The following is a 22,799-nucleotide window of genomic DNA, read 5'->3' as shown; positions in this document are numbered from 1 at the left end:
GTTATTACGAGTCACTAAGCACAATACTAAGTCTTGCGCGTGAGTCGAACTGGCCGCTATCACAGTCTATGTTAAAAATGCATTCCCATGTTTATCATACCTACAACAAAAGAAATATAGACAAGCGTTAAAAAAGGAAGAAACATGCAAAAGAAAAATGAGTGCAATGAAGTGTAAACGCATTTAAAAGTGCAACAGAGTGAAAGAAGAAGACTACGGGATGGAGATAACAATACGATAAAATACGCAATATTGGGTTGACTAGACTGAAACTAAATTTACATTACTTGATGTTCATACTTTCATACCTGGATAGGCTATTTTTATCAGTGTTAAACATCCGCAGAAAAAATATTTAAGTGAAAATTATCGTGTAATGTATTTTCGTATTGCTTTATCCATCCTATATGAGAATCAGAATGGACACTATTAATTTGCATAAATAAAAATAAAATTATTTAAAATCCCGTAATAAAATAGTAATTATTTCAACTAGTCACATTCATGACTAAGAAATTCTATCAGAACAAAAAGTATTTTAGGACACATTTTTCAATTTTCTGATAACTTTTTCAACGTCTACCAGCCTAATATACTACAAGCCTGCTCTTAGAGCATGTTCTTCCTACCGCACCAAATGGAAATAAACATTTTCCGGGTGTGACAACAATCAAAAGCTTAAGGCCTGGTTTCCACCAAGGCAGAGCGGAGCGGAGCTGTGCGGAGCGGAGACGAGAAGTGTAAATAATGAAACCTGATTGGTTATTCAACACACTTCTCTGCTCCACTCCGCTTTGGTAAAAGCCGTGCCTTACATCAGTTTAATTTTGTATAAAGCATGCGGCGCGATGTTTCCATACAATTTATTTGACCATCGAATCAATTACGCCTCCCGATCACTTGTAGCTGTCTTTCTATAAAAACATGACGTCACGCTTATGAGAGGTGATAATTCTCAAATAGAATTCGTATTATGTTGTACTGCAACAGTGTGCTTCATGTTCTGGTTACAGATAAACAAAGAAGTTACCCTTTTTTAATATTTAAGTTACCCAATGTATAACCATTGTCATGCAAAAGCTACCAAAAACTATTTATTACTGCGTTATTACCTATTATGCAATACCTTACTGCATTTAAAATGAAATCTGCATCGATTGTGATAATTGGTTAAAAAACATTTATATACCTAATATTAAAATAATTTCATCAGTAGGCCTAAGATGCGCGCCGCGATAAGCGGTTATCACGCCATTTTATCGATTTTGCCCATACATTTTGACGTCGATAAAAGTTATCACGGCGCGCATCTTAGGCCTACAGGTTTAATATTTATGACGACTTCATGTAGTAAGCGCAACGAGAGTTGAGGCCATCGACACAGTGATTTGTACGAGTATTGTATATTCGCTGTCAGCTAAAATAGTGACTGAGTTTCTTGCGCTGCTTCTTCTCAGCACTGGCCCATTGATTGTCCTGAAGCAGTGGTAGGGTTAATACTGGGACGTGTAAAAATGTTTTTAAAAGGCCTAGGCTTACAAAATTAAATGAGTTTTATGAGCTGACGTCACGAGTAGTCCGATATAATCATACCTATTACGATTCCAGAAAAAAGTAAACTCTTCAAACAAACGGCACGGTTGAAATACTTTGTGATAGTGCATCAAGCACCGTCTTTGTATTATGTGTTTTTGCGATCGCAAATTATTAATCGTTTTTTAGAATAGTGTCATTAGTGCATCATTGTGTTAACTATGTTAAAATGTATGAACTTTACGTGACTTTGTTGGTGTACCTAATAAATAAATAGAGCCTTAGGTGAGTACAGATCGAATTACTCTCTACTCTTGTGCCTACCATTAATTGGACATCGTATCAAATAATACACTTTTGAAATATTTAATTACTCTGATACCGTTGTGCAGGTTAGGTTTTCAATCGGTTCATTAAATAGACTTGGGTATATTTGGTTATCTCCGCCTGAATTTATTTCATTATTTCACAATTGAATATATTGTAAGAACAGGAAGATGATTCCTATCTATTCCAGCAATGCGGTCAAATTATGGTGCACCTGGCTTGTTAAGTTTTTAGTGACATGCTCTTTGCACACCCACACACGTGAGATTGGCCCGCATGCGTATCATCCGTAATCAAAGATAATTGCTTATTAGCATTCGTAATCAAGGATAAATAATTATTGCGAAACTTGATATACGGGATTCGGGGCGATATCTCGGTGCGGGTTATCCGCACTAGGGATAACAAAAACTCAAACTGCATGTCATCTGTAGCGTGGAATTTAAACACATGCGAGCCAATCCTGTGTGCGTGTGCAAATCCACATGACATTAAAAACGCCTGTGGACAGTAACTCGAGTAATTTTGCTAACTTTGTTTAGACAAAGTTTTTCCGAATTAGTTATTCCCACGTATGTTTCCACGTTTTCGAACTTTCGAGTTCGAATCGTTTGCGTATTCGAATCGCCATCAAAATATTTAGTACTAAAACTACAAAAGCGCCCTTGTGAACGTGTCGTAAAGTGAACTTAGTATGAGAAAAGGTTGCACGAAACTTATTTTGAGAATCAAAATTGTCACGTTATCGTTTAATTCAAAGATTGAGTATCGAATTTTGTCGAATACGCAAACGATTCGAAGACGAAAGTTGTTCATGCTAGAGGTAGAGGTCGGTTTTTTTTTTTTTTTTTTTTTTTATATTAGTGCTACTGAAATGCACTTGCAACTGGTGCTAACGGTTTACTCCAATTGCAATGCGGTGTTTTAGATGGAGATTTTGTGGGTGTTCATTTATTAAAATCTTTCAGGCTGTTTACTATATAGGTTATGTATATTTTAAAGCTATTGGTAGTTTCTTCTTTTTTGGTGACGTCATCGGCGCAGCTGCATCGCGCGCGCTACTCACGTTGGCGTGCGGCGGCGAGGTGTGCGCGGCCGCGTTGTTGGCGGCGACGTTGGCGCTCTTCTTGCGCTCGTCGCCGCGGATGGCGGTGGTGGGCAGGTTGATGGTGTTGGCCTTGGTGTGCGGGCGCTGCGTGCGCCGCAGCTCGGGCGCCAGCCGCGCGCCCACCGACGGCGGCACGCTCTCCGTCTTACGCAGCCCGCACCACCCCGAGCCCGCGCTATTGGGACGGGAATAGGATGTTAAAACAAAACAAAACAAAAATGGGCGAACCAGCTTTCGCTACCGCTAATGCACCCTCTCCCGCTCCTCATGAGTCAAGCGAACTAAATACCCCATCACCACCACCACCAAGCGTTTCTATTCTCACTTTTATATGGATTCATGTGTAGGTGAGCGCTCATCTATTGCGTTGCTGTGCCAATATTAGCAGCGTTCAGCTAAGCTGGCCCCCGAACATAAAAATAATCAACAAAAAAGAAATAAACATAACAAGCATGCGGGACTAAAAGCATAAAACCACAAGCATTTTTTATTCACATTTATTGGTTACTCATATAACATATAAGTAGTTCAGTATTACAGTGATTGTTAGAAGTTAGTATTATATACATATTTAGGATTCGATTGGCAAATATATACATACGATGATTTATTAAAATGACAAAACATAATGTAGAAGATAACATTATTTTTGAAAACTCAAATGCTTTGGTCGAGTTTGTTAGATTATAGAAAAGTTGAATACAGATATAAAATATTAATGTTAGAACAGATCGACATAATTCGCAAGAGATAGTATAAGGAGTCGTGTGAACTATTCTATGCACTATTATTGAGATGTCTAATTATAATATATTTCAAAAGCAAATAACGAAGCGTTACGCCGATCACAAAATAATCGTCGCCATCTCCGACTCGTACAATTTAAAAGTAACAAAATATATTAGCTATATAATCTGTTAAATGTGCGACTCATTATAATTAAGTGGCCACAACGAAGCGGTAACCCATCGTTATTAAAGCAGTGATCACTTTGACCCCAACCCCCCGAGCGCGGCTGCCGCTGCACCGCGGTGAGCACGCTTATCAACTACTTCATCTAATGTTATCCTGTTTGTTAGTACTACAATGAATTATCATTTATATAGATGTATTGCTAAGTCTTTAAGTTCTGGGCAGAGATTTCATTGCCAGATGAACTCATTAAAAGGCGGCTACCGTCCCGGAGTGCGCAGCGGCGTTCGATTACATGTCATATTATTACACCCTCGATAACTCAGACTGCACCTTTACGCAGCGTAAATGCAGCAAACTATAAATACACATTACACATTAATAATAACCATTAAATATACCTTATTACTATGAACATCAAAAGCCGAGTTGTAAAGCATTTAATGTTAATGTTTACTATTTATTACAATTAATTATTCCACCTAAACTTACAGACTACAATGGCTGGGATGATAAATAATTATAAGTGGGTAAAATGATTAATAAATTACATTAAAAATGATTGCAATCAAAAGTTGGCCCCTATACCTAAAATGATTTAATCTAAACGAATGCAATAAGTAGATGTGTTGCGGTATACGGGGTTAGGTGAATGGAGTCAAAAGACTATATGAAATTATACTAGGTAGGTATGAACTCGGGATCTTATACTATGTATATTTGAAAATTTTGTTAATATAACATGAAGACTGGATTATAATAATAATTATGTTGTAAGGTGACACCATTTATACATTTATAATCTTCAAATACTAAGCTATGATGTCGCGTGTATGTCTTTGCTTTCTATAGATGCAGTGTCTAAAACGTCTACGTCATCGATGAAGTCACATTATAGCTATCCAAAAGTGAAGTACATATTCAGCGAACATCCAATATGAGAAATTGTATCGGAAATATTGATTGTGAAGATCAGTATAATACCAAGAATACTTACGCTAATTGTACGGTGCAATATATTTTATGTTATACGGCACTATTATAGTGTCTTGCGACGATATACTAATATTTTCTATTTCATGTGTACTTTGCAGGTCTCTGGTGTTACAACAATAATTGTAACAACTGTAATAAATATAATAATAATTATAACTACTAGACAGCTTCCGGTCGTTACCTTAAAAAGCTGTGAAATGCCTACTTTTCGAGAAGGCATTGCGATTTGTTACAACGCATTCCGTTCGAGTAGGCTATACATATTATGTGAGATTATTAAATAATAAATATTCCGCGATTACATGACTCTAACCTTACTGAGAATGTATATGACGTGTCTTAACCTACCATGCAATACTTCTAGCCAACGTTTCCAATATACTTTTCGTATGTTCACTCCATATTTCCAGTCTTCTTCGATTCCTACTTAACACTAAGCACTGAGAAAAATAAAGAAATGTACCTATGCATTAGATGCATGCTCACTTACATTCGGCCAAGATCAACCAATGGCAAGAGAAAGCTTTGTAAGAGCTATGTTAAATTGTTTCGAAAGGTTATAATGTATGTTGTTTTGAATCAATTTACGGTATTCTATACATAATATAGTTCTGACACATATTATGTCCAGGAATATGTGTGTTATAAAGAACCTATAGTGTCAGGGGTGCGAACAGTGATATGATGCTTGATATGACTTGCAGATTTTTAAATAAGTAGCACGTACACTATTAGTTTCGCGAAAATAACTAAAATAACTTAGAACATTATTACCAGTGTACATTCGAATTACAATAAGTACTTTTACATTGAAATAGAGGTTGTTATACATAAATTATGATCAAACGACGTTATCATTGGTCAGTTCTCAAGTACACTTACATAACCTGGCAGTACATTATTGCGTTTTCGTTAACATTACTGAATAACTAATATTAAATTTCACTGTAATGCGACACCTCGACTGTAGGTATCGCCGTCGACCAGTCAGCTTCAATCGCAGAACCACTGGTCATGTCTAAGTTAAAGCGATATGAACTGTTACTTTAAAGGTACATACACATCCTACCCGTATTAACATTAAAAATTTTAAAATAAGTATATCTAAATATCAATTCCAGTGTAGTAATTAACCTAACATGGACAATTATTATAACTAGTTATTTATACGAGCCGCGCGAACTTATAATTGACTCAGACGCCAGCAGCCGGGCCGGCGGCTGATCGTGTCGCTTGTTAATACATTAAAGTTATTATCCACATCCACCACCGCATGTTAGTATGCTAACACAAATAATCCTCCTGGGACACCTCAAACACGACATGTCTTCTAAGTGATACGATAAGCAGAAGAGACGAGAAATAATGTGTTTTGATTTCTCGAAAAACTCGTGTTTGAGGCATCCTGGGTCATGCATGCGTCGCCAAGAGTTGCTGTGTGTCTGCGACTAAAGACACCTTTGGAAGACTCGTGGATAAACGGCTAGCTAATGTACGAACCATTCTATCAATATTGCTGATGTAACTTATTTTTTATGTCATTCATTTGTCTCTGTAAGTGGTCAAACATTTTTTTGTAATACTATATTTTCAGTTTTCTGGTGAATAGATTCGTAAATTAGCTGCCGAATTATCGTTAGTAGATATAATGATATAATAAAAAGTATCATTTTTATTGCTATAACAAGGTCGTCATTCATTCTGTAAACACAACAATTCTCGGCGAGTTTCAGTTATCCTTGTTATTATTTCCTATTACGATTATTACAAAGCTCTTTTATCAATCTTCAAAAATAGCGTAAAATTAAATTAATTATTACACCTTCAGAAACAGTTCAGATGCGCGGAATGCGTGAAATTGTACAACATACTTTTACAGTCATATGCTTGTATTTCAATGTCAGATGATTATTACACTGTTCGCGGTCCAGTTAAGTTATAAAGGAATAATATGTCATCGGTGGCTGTATTCGCGATAATAGCAGTCCGCACATCGCCGGTTAATTAACATCCTTTGTTAGTGGAGTTGTGTTACATGCGGTTAGGGTTATCGGCTGTTATCGCGGCGGCCGCGCGCGGCGCGCACGCTGCCGGCGCGCGCGCAAGCCACACGTGACGTCACTAGCACGCCTTGCGACTAGCCAGCAATACGCGGTAATCTCACTAGTGTAATCTTTTTATAATGGCAGTATCGGTTACATATGAATTGATATATATTTGAACGCTTATAATTACTCTCTCTCGGTACTAAATTGAATAAAATTGTGCGATTATACAGTGTGTCCGGGCATGTAGTGATCAAACTTTAAGGGCGTAATCTATAGACAATTTTATCGATGAAAATACTTCAAATTTGGGTCTTGTCCCATTTCTCCCAAAATTACAAGGATTTAAGTTTTTAATTTTTAGTTTTCAACTCTTTCTTCAAAAACAAGTGAAAGCGTGGGTAAATTAACACTAATAAGCAAATATTTTATATCATGCGATAGCCAATAAAATTATGTATTAGTAGAAGTAGAAAATAGACACAAGTTTTATACATTTTATGGAAGTAAGAATGGATTTAATTAGAAAAAGACATGATTTTTTTCACTTCTATTTCAGTTATTTTCCAACACAAGAAAAACCAGGTCGTTAAAGTATGTTTTATTTGCATTGTATTATTAATGTTTGAGCTATTCTACAAAACGAATGTAAATTTATTAGTCTACGTTTATTAGTTTAGACGCAATAGTTGAACAAAGATACCCCTTCCCAGCCGGTTCCATAGCGCTGCTAACATGCGAAAATGCATTGCCTGAAAAAATCACACAACCTATTCCGACGCGCTATGGAACCGGCTGGGAAGGGGTATCTTTGTTCAACAATTGCGTCGAAACTAATAGACGTAGACTAATAAATTTACATTCGTTTTGTAGAATAGCTCAAATACTAATAATACAATGCAAATAAAACATACCTTAACGACCTGGTTTTTCTTGTGTTGGAAAATAACTGAAAAAGAAGTGAAAAAAGTCATGTTTTTTTCTACTTAAATCCATTCTTACTCCCTGAAAATGTATGAAACTTGTGTCCGTTTTCTACTTCTACTAATAGATAATTTTATTGGCTTTCGCATGATATAAAATATTTGCTTATTAGTGTTAATTTACCCACGCTTTCACTTGTTTTTGAAGAAAGAGTTGAAAACTAAAAATTAAAAACTTAAATCCTTGTAATTTTGGGAGAAATGGGACAAGACCCAAATTTGAAGTATTTTCATCGATAAAATTGTCTATAGATTACGCCCTTAAAGTTTGATCACTACAAGCCCGGACACACTGTATAATGGGTTTATACTATAACTATTGGATTACACGGGCTTTGAATACTATTAATGATTTATTAATTATACTAAGATTTAAAACCTATATTCTGCGGTCCATCGATCTCGCTAGGGTCTACCAATTTGATTGGATATTATAGAAATCGGGCAAGCTTTATAAGACCCTTCGCTGAAGCTATCTTTCCCGCGTGGCATGCGCGCAGCCGGCGAGGCGTGGCGTGGCGCGGCGTGGCGTGGCGTGGCGTGGCGTGGCGCGTGGTACTTACGAGGAGTGGCCCTGCAGCTCGCGCAGGTAGGCGCTGGGGTTCTCGAGCGCCTCGCCGAACATTCGCTGCGAGTTCAGGATGCGCGAGAGCGCCGCGATCCACTCCTGGAGCGACGCCTCGGGGCCCTTGCAGAGATAAGACTGCCGCGGCTTGTTCGGGTCCAACGAGTGGATTATGAACGCTGTGTTGTTCTCAACTTCTTCAAGCTCCATCTTGTTCATCTGTGGAAATATAGTTGAAATATTAGTTTATTTTAAACACGATTAAGACTGGTGATATTATATCAGTTGCTAGAAAGAGCCCCTGCACCAAAGAAATCTTTATTTGAACTGATCATAATGTTATTTACAACTTATTGTGTGTACAGAAAGTCAGTAACTCAATCGGTCTGTTGGAAGCATGATGGCATCTACATTCCACGGGACATAAGAGTAGGCGCACACCGTTGATTTTTCGTCGGCCGATAGTTTAGTCGGGCAGTTGATCAGTATGGGCATGTATGGGAGTGCGCACACTACGCCGATTCGATTTGGCCGATTCTTCATACAAATTAAAATCGGGCACAACTATCGGTCAACTAAAAATCAACGGTGTGCGCCTACTTTAATAGAGAAAGCCATACCTGCACATGTCCCTTGTAGTTGTAGGTGGGGCTGGTGTACTGGTTCTTCTTGCCGACGGCCTCGCTGAAGATGACGCACTGCTCGAAGAGGAACACGTGAAGCTCCTTGCCCTTCTCGCTGCTGGAGCTGAGGTCGGCCACCTGCAGCGCCTCCTGCATCAGCAGCTTGCCCTGCGCCGTGATGTTGCCCTGCAACGACCAGCCACCGTCAATGCTTCGCTCGTCTCGCCTTAAGGCCTATTCAAACCTGAGCGATATTCGCTGCCGCTGTGGGTAGAGGTACATACCGCGCGGGTTTCGCTCAGGTATTTAGTATCAAGTATCGCGGCTAGAGCGACCTGAGCGATATTCGCTGCCGCTGTGGGTAGAGGTACATACCGCGCGGGTTTCGCTCAGGTATTTAGTATCAAGTACCGCGGCTAGAGCGTTTTCTCTGCCGCAGACGGTAGCGAATACCGCTTAGGTCTGAATAGGCCTTTATGTCGCGACCAACCCTTGTGGCATGATCATAATCGTATAGACCGCGCAGCGAGCGCTCTACACAAGCAGAGATCTGTATACGCTCGCCGCGCTGATGCTGTGCGTAGTCTGACTGACAAGCTCTCTCTGCCTCTGCAGTGCGAGGTGACTAGGGTATTCGATATTTGTATGCGTAAATTGTTGTGTGTGTTCGCCCAATCTATCGTTGCGCGACCTCCTACACCATTCATTCATAAAACAACTGAGGGTAAACTGACAGTTTTCAGGTAAATGTGAAGCATTTACTTTCGAAATGACATTTTTAAATGGGAAATTTTTTGTATTTCATAATGTTATCACAACACGCTACGTGCTAGCTTTTAATAATGATCTCTGGTTCACAGTTTTCAAACGCATTAGTTCGTATTTAATCCCGATTGAGAACTTTTGGCGCAAATTAAATTCGTAATTAGCAACAGACGGCCACATCTGTAATCGGATTTCAATGGTCAATTCGCAAAAAGCAATGCAAGCACAAAACACATTGTTACGAAATAATTCGCGAGTTGTCAGTCGCTGATGGCAAATAGTACGGTGATAGTGGAAGGGTGTACGCCTAGGACACTTCGTCTGGCAAGTGAAAATAAGGATGGCGATGCTTACCGTGAATCCTTGCAGGCGGCCGACATCCATCATCATGTTGGCGTTCTTGGGAATAATGTCTGTGTAGTGCATGGCCTGGCGCAGCGACGCCAGCACGTCGGGGTTCGCGCGCGCGTGCTCGGAGTACGATAAGATCTTCTTCACCAGCAAGTGGTACTTCTGGATGCGTTGGATCGGCTTGATCAGCAGGTCACCGAGCTGAAAATTTTACGCCAACAGTTATAGACACTCATAACTATTACAACAGGCGTTTGGACCTCAAGAATTATGGCCTCCAGTCCGTCCAAACGCAATTCGCAAGCATGCGAACATTTAAAGCGGTTCAACACATAGCATTGCACGACATATTTGTGGTGTGTGCGTGTCGTGTCTGTTTAAAAAACATAAATTACCAGAAATTAACCAAAATACGTGGTTTTGTTAATATATAGACACCAAACATTTAGCATTTGATCATGCAAGCATCAAGTTCTTTCAGCGTAGAACACCTAAGTTTTAACTACGATTACGTGAATTTTAGACAACGTGTGTTTTTGAATGTGTTATATCGATGCCCTTAAACATTGCGGCGGATGACAGCGGGGACAACAAATATGACTTCACTCACTATGTCTCATTCCATCGACTTATGAGCAAATAAATGAAAACAAAAATCTGAAGTCGATGGCATGCGCCCGTAGTGTAGTGAATACTGCGAAGCATGGCTGGTACTGAGTGTGTTAAACTATCTGCCAATTCGGTGGTTACGATTGTAATATGGTAGATCAATGAATTTTGCCTCGAGTCCTATTCCGTTAGGGGATTAAACTACAAGTTTCTTAAAAATAGGACAAGTGTAGGTCATGGTACCAGCGCTGCCCGGATTGTGGACAAATAGTGAACGGAGTTTGTACCTGCGCGATACTAATGCGTGCGCCAGGGATGTACGAACGTTGTCTAAGAAGAACCTAGTGTTGGAACACACGATGTAATGGTTTACTATAAAATTTACAATGCTTGGTTGCATAGGAATCACATTTGAAACATTATTTTCAAACGGGAAGGGAGGGGACTGGGGGAATTTCAATTCGAGATCAGAAATGTTAAAAAAGAGTAGTCAGTGTTTATCTAATATTGTAAAAGAAAACATTTATTGATTCTATGGGGAAAAATACTACACGTCACGACCTTTTTGTATACAATGTTTTTAAGATTACTTATAAAAATGTTCCAAACTAAATTGACATTTAGTTTCTTTCATACTGCTGTGGAATATTAATATAATGGTCACTTCGTTTTCATTTATGATTTCGAATTAAAATCAAACTATTCAAAAGGCTGGGAATATTTAAAAAATGAATTTTTGACCACCACACAGCATCAGGAGTGAGTGAGAAGATTTAAAACTGTAAAATAGGAATTAATTTGATTATTAGCATAGTCAAAGTATTGGATTCAAGTATATTTCCACTCATAAACAAAAAAATCCCAACCAGTCCGTAGTCACACTAATAGTAAATAATAATAATAAAAATATAATTTGTTAAACATTGCCACACCAGTGTCACACACACTGAATTGCCACACTAGTGAGCAACTTATAAATGTGTTTGATGTTAGCAGTGCCTTGTTTAACTTGGTCACAGTAGTGGTTAGTTTATCAGCGTACCTTTGAACAGAAGTGTTTTAATGCTAAGGCATTGCATGCAGTTTGGTTAGTATCGGTATCATTTTATATGAGCTTTATTATTGGTGCTTTTAAAGCGGCGTAGCTGCCTTATAGTTCTCATGGATGCGCCAGCTACCGCAGAAATGTGAAGCGAACGGGTATGGTTATTGACTAAATAATTGATGGTTGTGAGATTGTGCTTTCAGCTAACATGAGAAAACGTCACAAGTGTTAGGTGCGAGACACGTGATTTCATCTACATGTGAAAAGCCAATTCCGTTTGGGTGTTGTTATTTAGATAGTGTTGCGCTGTGTTGTATTACCTGTAGTTTGTGGCCGAGCTTGTGCCTGAGCTCCTGGAAGAAGTGGTCGTGCTCGGAGACGATGTACTCAGAGACGGGCTTGTTGCGGCAGTATTGCTCGTACATGAACATGCGCTTCTCGAAGAAGCGGTGGAACAGCGGCCCCAGTAGTTCCGGCGCGGCCACGCACTCGTGCAGCTCGTGCACGAACTTGCTGCGACACAACACAAGCCTCAAACGCTACGCGCCGGCAACGGGCCTAGTAGGTTGCCGCGCGCGACAGCTCGCAAGACAATAAACAGCTTATTCCGACAACAAATGTCAATACACTTTGGGGGCGTCAATCACACTCTGGCTTGACACTCGCGACTTCAACAAGCTTTTTACAAGAGACAACAGGGCATTTTTCAATAGAAACGTTTCGTCAATCTATAATATTTTGCATTACAAGGAATATTTGTTGTCAGATTAAAGCCATTTAAAGTAAATCCTTAACTATTGCTTAGACTAATCCTTAATATTAATAGCATAAAGCATAAAAAGTTAAACTAATGAAAGTAAAGCGTTCCAAAAATTATTTTAACTTTGCCAATTTTCAAAAATAATAAAGAAATTTGATTAGAAGTTTTAGAAAGAGTTTGAAATTTCATTAACAGTAACTATTACAAAAAATATTGGAATAAAAAACACGCAACGTAAAATAAGCAATGCAATCGCACAGCTGAACAGGGCTTGCAGACAGTCGTACGCGCATGAGTAAACAATGACAAACGGCTCGCAGATAGCGCCCAAGGCGACGCGGGGAACCACGCCAACCACGAGATTGTCTTCAATTGTCTATAATGTCATCATATCTTTTTCCACGTCGTTTCGTCCATGTTTATTTATCCTTGACAATTGTAACTGAGCATCGAATCTCATAATTAACCACTTGCAAGTTTCTTCAGCAATCGCTACAGCAAACATCACAAAAACTCGCATAGCTTACTTTATAACTAAGGGTACTTACATAATAATTTTGATTAAACATAAGGCATAATAATCAAACTTGAACATTCTCGATCTCGTTTACTGGGCCAATTATAAACAAGATTTGTCCGAATAAAGGCAAGAAAAAGTTAACTGCGACATGCTTTGATTTCAAAGGGAGACTTGGAATCAGGATGTTAACAGAAAAGTACACATTAACTTTATCTACATAAGCGGCTCAAGTCTTTCACGACAAAGAATTGTAATAATGTTTTTGCAAAATAACATTCGAAATAAACGTATTACAGTTCACGTAATATTGTCATTGTTTAAACTGATTTATCCAAGCAATATTAAGGTGGATTTTAAATCAAGGACTTGTTTACAAATAACTTGAATGGGGTTAGTCTGAACAATGCTAACGACTTCTTAGTTGTTCCATTAGAATATTGATTTAAATAGGAAACTGGAGCTATTAAGCAATGCAGCCGCTTCGAGTTCTATTGTTGGCCATTGTGATCGCGATATAAAGGAATGCATAGAGATTAAATATTGTCGATACGAGGAATCTTAGAAAATCAGTTAGTCTAGTGTAAGTCAGTAATTCAAGTGAAGTTTTGAACAACTCTTGTATTTAATGGCCAATTTTAAACACAGATTTTAAAAAAGATCTCCGAATGTAAAAGTTGCAAATATTGTTAGAAGTATCAGACGTCTGCAACAGTTTTGCGTCAGACACGAAATGTGTAGTATACTTACTCGCGATGCCACTCGTAGATGACCTCGATGTTGCCGAATATCATGCGGTGCCGACGGTCGCGCAGCCCTTCCGGGATCGGCGGGTCCGGGTTAGCCAGCTGGGAGCAAGACCAATATTTCATTAGGTATAAAATCCAACAGTAAAACTACAGCGCATTTAAATCTAATATGTGCGAGTGTGAACAATATTATCGAACTCGGCGGCGATGTTATTGTTTTCGTTTCAAGTTATTTACGACAAACAAACCAAAATGACGCTATTTCAAAACACTATTGGAAACACGTCGTCACCGCGACGAGTCATCTTTGTTGACCTAAACCTGACTGATAGCTACTAAAACTACAAATCGAACGATTTGCCCGCAGACCGACCAACTATAAAGAACAGACATATCGATAGGCAACCGAGCTGGGAAGAAGCGTTATTTATTTACCGCCGGACGGGGCGTTTAGCGTAACGGTGTTCAGTGGGAAATAAGGCACACACTAAATCTCTTTGTGGAGCGAATCTTTTATCTTTGGCACTTCGCTGGTTGAATTCACCTGCGGCTATTGCATGCAGTAAAAGAATAGAACAGTTGCTGGCTTATTGTCTATGTATATTTTATACCATTGATCACGGATTCAGCGAGTGTCTAAATCCGTGATCAATGATGATGAATCTACATAATTAGTCATTTTTTCGACATTTTCATTCCCCAACTAAGTATCGATACTAGACAGCTATTTTACAAAGAAAACACCCAGAGTATCTCAGCGTACAAATGTTTGTATTGTGGGGATAGGTGTCACAGCCCGCGACCTATAGCATAGCAATGTTCCACAATAATCTAATAGTTTCTCCACAGCACTGAGTAGTATTAACGTCAGCAAACATTACATTAGCGTATCGTGGCGCGCTGGAGGAAATAAAAGTGCAAGTCAAGTATCCAGTGTTTTATTTATGAAAGTGGTTCTACCACCTTTGACAGTAGGAACAAGAAGTAATTTGATCGTTTCCTACCTGGAAGTGCTTGATGTACCCCTCGCAGACGAGGCGCAGGTCGCTGACGTAGATGTCCTCAGTGTCCACCAGCTCTCGTAGCACATACTCGCGCTTCTTCAGCATGGCCTCGTAGCTCTCTTCGGACACCTGTTCCTCCTCGTGCCGGCCCGAAGCCGACGCGTTAGGGCACCCATGTTGTTCCTGTCAATCCAAAAATATCCGTAAAACATTCTGCCTACACCCACGTGTTAGGATTTGTCACACTGGATGCGTTCTGTGGTCTCTACGTATACATTTTGTACTGATGCGATAAAACCGCGCAAGGAACGCAAGCCGGACCGCTGACTAATTTCCTTGTCACGATCGCCCGATTGTGTTACCCGCACCCCTGACCTTACACGATGCGGGCTGCGTTCACTTTGACCTGACCGCAGACCGCATCTAGTATAGCAAATCTTTTTTACTCCACTCCAACCCTTCACGGAAAGCAGCTTTCAATTATCACAACTTTAACACAAGCCGGTAAGGTTCAAAGCGGCAACTATGTTCGCTGCTCTTTAGAGGTTTAAAGTTGTTTAATGAGTTTATTCTTACACTGGACTCGTGTATTCTAAAACGTAAAGGTGAGGTTGTTTTATTATTCACCCGATGACCGGAAATAACCCTCCTCGACATTTAAGATTCCGGGAGCTTTTACGAAAGTATTTGAAATAGGTATAAAGGTTAAATTTTTTACGAATCTCTAGCGTTACTTCGAAAAGCGAAACTTTACATTTTATGGAAATAACGCAAACTTTAATCTGAATTTGAGTTCATATGAGTATATTGATATTGATACCCGAAGCTTTATGATAAATGATGATGTCAAGCTGATTAAAGACGGCATCTTATATTTCAATTAATGTAAAGCACTGCGCTTAACATGATTAACACGTATTTTGCAAGGTTTTACATCACAATTTAAATGTACAACTCGTTGGTAGGCTTAAGACAACGCAATCAATTAGCAAATCTCCTATAGGCGTCTCACTGTGTAAGACTTCGCATAGAATATTCTTGAAGTAGATCGTTATTGAGCACTATATTATAATCTAGGATATCATTAGTTCCATGAATCTGGCTGAATACAGACACAGACGATTCTATATGGATAATTAAATCATTCGGTTAAGCTCCTTCGGTTGAATACTGGATACATTCCTGAGTAGAATAAAGAGTGTTTTGTTCTAAACGGAGCGGTACGATATTAGCTCCAGATTTACTGTTGATGGCTCACTGATTCATTGTGATTTTTGTTTCCTGGAAAACCCTATTTTTAAAGCTACTAGCTTTAAAAATAGGGTACCCAACACGTAATAATACCAACTCTACTTACATTAATACATACAGGGTGGAAACGTTAAGTGATCTCACTCGATTATTTCTAAACTATACAAGATATTGAAAAACTGGTTACTGATCCTGAAAGTGCTTCATGAGCTCTTTCAAACGGTACCAATAAAAGGTTACAGAATAAACTGGATCTATCTGAAAATTCAATGTTTCCAGCTTCCATACTAAATGTATGCCAGACACACAATATTAGAAGTGTATTTTTTTTTATTGAATAATAAACTCTTAAAATAAACTCGTAAATTTTATTCTTCTTTAAAAATATTCATAAAAACATTAGTTTTAGGCTTTACTTGTTATAATATTGTCAAGAGATGAGTATCATGACTGTGGTAGTACTAAATGTATGGAAGAAGGAAACATTGAATTTTTGGATAGATCCCGTTTATTCTGTAACCTAATATTGATACCATTGGATAGAGCTTATGAAGCACTTTTAGAATCAGTAATCAGTTTTACGATATCATGTGTAGTTTTTAAAATAATGTGACTTTACCAAATGTATGGAAGCTGGAAACATTGAATTTTCGGATAGATCCAGTTTATTCTGTAACCTATTATTAATACCATTTGATAGAGCTAATGAAGCACTTTCAGGATCAGTCACTAGTTTTTTGATATCATGTATAGTTTAGAAATAATCGAGTGAGATCACTTATCGTTTCCACCCTGTATAGGCACTCTAATCATGACTCGTAAGCGATTTAATAATACTGAGGTGATTTAATGGTGTTATAGGTAAGCGCGCTGAATGAAATTCAGCAATCATGCGGCGGAAAGCTCGGTTAATGTGTGTGTTGTTTGCGAAGCCGCGGAACGAGTAAAGTCGTGATAGTAAACGCCCGGCACAGAGTGCTGCGAGCGCCGTAAAAAGGCACACCACACTCACCCGAGTCGGAAAGTTCCGAGCGTGCTCGCGACGCCTGCGGCGGGCTATAACGTCGCAAGCTCACTCAAAACTTATCCCCTACTAACTTGCCCTCATCAACTGGTGAAACCTTCGTGAAGTGTAAGCAGGAAAACTAAGTTTACAGCAGGTATAATACCGCAGTGCAACAATATTAGAAAACTTTTGCATCTAAACAACAAACGTTACGGTACGATAAGACAAAAACGCAAAAACCTTACAAACGCAAAGGCCTAAGATGCGCGCATCGACAATGACATGATATGATAAGACAATTTTCGATCACGTAGATAATTTTATCATTTTCCCTAACATGGGACCATCGATAGAAAAGTCTATCGACCGCTATCGCGTGATAACCCAATTGTTGCCATATTAAGAAAAATTTGCGTTATTATGTTGGCCAACCTTGAAATATTTTAGCTCATTCGTTCAATCTCGTTCATTTCTGCTATTAATTCGGCTAAAACACATATCTTAAAGCAGTGAGAACGTCATTAAAAAAAAAGTTATGTCAAATTTGTTGACATTACATGACTGCTTGATTGTATTGATTGTATTTGTGTTTTTAAAATTGTATTTTTATGTTTCCAGTCTTATTTTTAATATTTCTAAAGTACGGAAAATATCAAACGAAGAGATAACCAAGTTAAAGAAAAACAATGAAGAATTCCTAATCATACCGATAGTATTAAAGAAGTCTTCAAAATTAACAGAATAACCGAAGTCCGAACTCCACTACCTATCCCATAATGCGAGGTTTACAGTAATTATTCAACGTACATGAAGCAGTCAGAAAGTTTATTGAGATTTGAGAAATAAAGTTACACTCATAAGTAGCAAAGTAAGTACCTAAAGTCTAAAATATTAGCTATACTCCGCACATCTTGATTTTCATAAGTAATAACACCTGATAAAAGGAAAAAATATCTTTATTCCTACAAATAAGCTTTCACCTTCTTTCCTATATTTATTTCACATAGGTAGTTCTTTCACTGTGTAATAATATTGATGATCAACATTTTGTATGTAAACTTAAAATACAAATAGGATTAAGTATAATATGTTTCTATTTATGAACTGTTTATGTACCTAATTGTAATAATATAATTGTGTTTAAATAATATTCTTTTTTTTTTCAGACAGTGGATGAAGAAGTGTGGGATTATGAGTGATTATTTCATTCTAAAGCAGACATAAGCAAGTCTCGCTCACTGTCATGAAAATTCACAATAACAATCAGCAAAAAACTTCAAGGATACTGGCTAGGCTAACCAATTCATGGAATTCTGTTAGTGTTTGAAATTATCAATAGCTATTGTAAAACAAAAGTTTTCCAAATAAAGATTTTGTAAATAATGGTTGAATTATTTTGAAATTACACTGCAATAATGAATTTATTGCCTGGTTGGTAGCGGCCAGCGTGATGTTGTCGGTCCACCTTGTGGGTGGACGTGCCACGCTGCGTATTCCAGTACCCGGCCTCCACTCCAGAACCTTGCTGCCCCATCGGGCAACATGGAAAGCATTACAGCAGTGGACGTCCTATGGCTGAGATGATGATGAATGAATTTATTATAATGGAATAAATTGTACAAGATTATCATCCTGTCACATTAAAGCCCTTAAAAAAGTCCAAACGGAGGAATTAGATTTATAGTAATGTGGAATGTATGTATGGTATCACCGTCAAGTTATAAAATTAGTAAAATTAATTTATTCTCATTGTTATTATAGCATTTTTTTATTGATTACATATCCCACCCAATGCTAATTTCTGACAATGACCTTGCCACTGTTTGAAAATAATGTAGACAAGAAGCTCGGTCACCACATTCCGCCCCATTTTCAATAATTTTTACAAGATTATGTACAGATGACAGTAGGTACTTAAATCAAGCTAAACACTATGGGGTATCTCACGTCATTTGCAACTTAATATTTGTCTGATGTACTGCTGTTGACTGCCTACCTAAGTAGGTAAGTAAGTAATGGTTATTTTACAAGGTAGGTAATGTAATAATTAAATGTGGGTGGGACTGTGGGAGCACTTAGATTTTGCAGTTAATGATTATAAACTGTCGCAAGATTCGCCTCACATCCATTGCAATAATTACAAAATGCTGCTTCTGATAAACTCTTGAACTAAAACTCAATCTCCACCTAGAAGTAAAAGTATCACAAAGGTGCTAGATTCCTTTCTTTGAATTTTTCTAGCCTCTAATTAATCGTAAAATGTCATTTACCATTGTAAATGATAAATAAATAGAGTTAAAGTAGCTTGCAAAAAAGTTAATCTCCTATCGTCTTGCTATCGTGGGCAAGGATCGAGGACGATAAAAACACCACATCCTATCCTATCGTGATGTCAAAATATGATATAGTTAGCGCTTCATGTTAGGGCTTGCCAGGTTTATCACAAAAAAAAAACAAATCTATCACTATCACATTTTGACAGATGACATGATAATTTTCGGGGTGCCATGTTAGCGCCGGTAGATTAAACGATATAGTGACGTCAAAATCGATATAACGCCGCGATAGCAGTTTATCACGGCGCGCATCTTAGCCCTGCTGATTTACTGTTGATGGCTCACTGATTCATTGTGATTTTTGTTTCCTGGAAAACCCTATTTTTAAAGCTACTAGCTTTAAAAATAGGGTACCCAACACGTAATAATACCAACTCTACTTACATTAATACATATAGGCACTCTAATCATGACTCGTAAGCGATTTAATAATACTGAGGTGATTTAATGGTGTTATAGGTAAGCGCGCTGAATGAAATTCAGCAATCATGCGGCGGAAAGCTCGGTTAATGTGTGTGTTGTTTGCGAAGCCGCGGAACGAGTAAAGTCGTGATAGTAAACGCCCGGCACAGAGTGCTGCGAGCGCCGTAAAAAGGCACACCACACTCACCCGAGTCGGAAAGTTCCGAGCGTGCTCGCGACGCCTGCGGCGGGCTATAACGTCGCAAGCTCACTCAAAACTTATCCCCTACTAACTTGCCCTCATCAACTGGTGAAACCTTCGTGAAGTGTAAGCAGGAAAACTAAGTTTACAGCAGGTATAATACCGCAGTGCAACAATATTAGAAAACTTTTGCATCTAAACAACAAACGTTACGGTACGATAAGACAAAAACGCAAAAACCTTACAAACGCAAAGGCCTAAGATGCGCGCATCGACAATGACATGATATGATAAGACAATTTTCGATCACGTAGATAATTTTATCATTTTCCCTAACATGGGACCATCGATAGAAAAGTCTATCGACCGCTATCGCGTGATAACCCAATTGTTGCCATATTAAGAAAAATTTGCGTTATTATGTTGGCCAACCTTGAAATATTTTAGCTCATTCGTTCAATCTCGTTCATTTCTGCTATTAATTCGGCTAAAACACATATCTTAAAGCAGTGAGAACGTCATTAAAAAAAAAGTTATGTCAAATTTGTTGACATTACATGACTGCTTGATTGTATTGATTGTATTTGTGTTTTTAAAATTGTATTTTTATGTTTCCAGTCTTATTTTTAATATTTCTAAAGTACGGAAAATATCAAACGAAGAGATAACCAAGTTAAAGAAAAACAATGAAGAATTCCTAATCATACCGATAGTATTAAAGAAGTCTTCAAAATTAACAGAATAACCGAAGTCCGAACTCCACTACCTATCCCATAATGCGAGGTTTACAGTAATTATTCAACGTACATGAAGCAGTCAGAAAGTTTATTGAGATTTGAGAAATAAAGTTACACTCATAAGTAGCAAAGTAAGTACCTAAAGTCTAAAATATTAGCTATACTCCGCACATCTTGATTTTCATAAGTAATAACACCTGATAAAAGGAAAAAATATCTTTATTCCTACAAATAAGCTTTCACCTTCTTTCCTATATTTATTTCACATAGGTAGTTCTTTCACTGTGTAATAATATTGATGATCAACATTTTGTATGTAAACTTAAAATACAAATAGGATTAAGTATAATATGTTTCTATTTATGAACTGTTTATGTAATTGTAATAATATAATTGTGTTTAAATAATATTCTTTTTTTTTTCAGACAGTGGATGAAGAAGTGTGGGATTATGAGTGATTATTTCATTCTAAAGCAGACATAAGCAAGTCTCGCTCACTGTCATGAAAATTCACAATAACAATCAGCAAAAAACTTCAAGGATACTGGCTAGGCTAACCAATTCATGGAATTCTGTTAGTGTTTGAAATTATCAATAGCTATTGTAAAACAAAAGTTTTCCAAATAAAGATTTTGTAAATAATGGTTGAATTATTTTGAAATTACACTGCAATAATGAATTTATTGCCTGGTTGGTAGCGGCCAGCGTGATGTTGTCGGTCCACCTTGTGGGTGGACGTGCCACGCTGCGTATTCCAGTACCCGGCCTCCACTCCAGAACCTTGCTGCCCCATCGGGCAACATGGAAAGCATTACAGCAGTGGACGTCCTATGGCTGAGATGATGATGAATGAATTTATTATAATGGAATAAATTGTACAAGATTATCATCCTGTCACATTAAAGCCCTTAAAAAAGTCCAAACGGAGGAATTAGATTTATAGTAATGTGGAATGTATGTATGGTATCACCGTCAAGTTATAAAATTAGTAAAATTAATTTATTCTCATTGTTATTATAGCATTTTTTTATTGATTACATATCCCACCCAATGCTAATTTCTGACAATGACCTTGCCACTGTTTGAAAATAATGTAGACAAGAAGCTCGGTCACCACATTCCGCCCCATTTTCAATAATTTTTACAAGATTATGTACAGATGACAGTAGGTACTTAAATCAAGCTAAACACTATGGGGTATCTCACGTCATTTGCAACTTAATATTTGTCTGATGTACTGCTGTTGACTGCCTACCTAAGTAGGTAAGTAAGTAATGGTTATTTTACAAGGTAGGTAATGTAATAATTAAATGTGGGTGGGACTGTGGGAGCACTTAGATTTTGCAGTTAATGATTATAAACTGTCGCAAGATTCGCCTCACATCCATTGCAATAATTACAAAATGCTGCTTCTGATAAACTCTTGAACTAAAACTCAATCTCCACCTAGAAGTAAAAGTATCACAAAGGTGCTAGATTCCTTTCTTTGAATTTTTCTAGCCTCTAATTAATCGTAAAATGTCATTTACCATTGTAAATGATAAATAAATAGAGTTAAAGTAGCTTGCAAAAAAGTTAATCTCCTATCGTCTTGCTATCGTGGGCAAGGATCGAGGACGATAAAAACACCACATCCTATCCTATCGTGATGTCAAAATATGATATAGTTAGCGCTTCATGTTAGGGCTTGCCAGGTTTATCACAAAAAAAAAACAAATCTATCACTATCACATTTTGACAGATGACATGATAATTTTCGGGGTGCCATGTTAGCGCCGGTAGATTAAACGATATAGTGACGTCAAAATCGATATAACGCCGCGATAGCAGTTTATCACGGCGCGCATCTTAGCCCTGCTGATTTACTGTTGATGGCTCACTGATTCATTGTGATTTTTGTTTCCTGGAAAACCCTATTTTTAAAGCTACTAGCTTTAAAAATAGGGTACCCAACACGTAATAATACCAACTCT

The 22,799-nt window shown here is 37.9% G+C and overlaps 1 protein-coding gene and 2 long non-coding RNA genes across 3 annotated transcripts in view; 2 read left to right on the top strand and 1 right to left on the bottom strand.

Annotated features, from left to right (window-relative positions):
* LOC135087039 (kalirin-like) overlaps positions 1-22,799 on the bottom strand; it is a 145,010-nt gene that overhangs the window by 6,968 nt on the left and 115,243 nt on the right. The window contains exons 21-27 of the mRNA XM_063981889.1: positions 14,893-15,075; positions 13,890-13,987; positions 12,183-12,375; positions 10,212-10,409; positions 9,090-9,278; positions 8,468-8,688; positions 2,927-3,143 (exon numbers count right to left, since the gene is read on the bottom strand). Coding sequence (XP_063837959.1) covers positions 2,927-3,143; positions 8,468-8,688; positions 9,090-9,278; positions 10,212-10,409; positions 12,183-12,375; positions 13,890-13,987; positions 14,893-15,075 — 1,299 coding nt within the window. The remainder of the gene's footprint in view (positions 1-2,926; positions 3,144-8,467; positions 8,689-9,089; positions 9,279-10,211; positions 10,410-12,182; positions 12,376-13,889; positions 13,988-14,892; positions 15,076-22,799) is intronic.
* LOC135087184 (uncharacterized) lies at positions 17,411-18,532 on the top strand. The gene is made up of 2 exons (XR_010260695.1): positions 17,411-18,017; positions 18,316-18,532. It is a non-coding gene; the product is annotated as an uncharacterized LOC135087184 (long non-coding RNA).
* LOC135087183 (uncharacterized) lies at positions 20,351-21,468 on the top strand. The gene is made up of 2 exons (XR_010260694.1): positions 20,351-20,957; positions 21,252-21,468. It is a non-coding gene; the product is annotated as an uncharacterized LOC135087183 (long non-coding RNA).

This window comes from Ostrinia nubilalis, chromosome Z, assembly GCF_963855985.1.
Source record: "Ostrinia nubilalis chromosome Z, ilOstNubi1.1, whole genome shotgun sequence".
In the NCBI taxonomy this organism is placed as follows: domain Eukaryota; kingdom Metazoa; phylum Arthropoda; class Insecta; order Lepidoptera; family Crambidae; genus Ostrinia; species Ostrinia nubilalis.
Note: the sequence above shows the minus strand (reverse complement) of the source record. Positions and strands in the feature narration are given on the sequence as shown.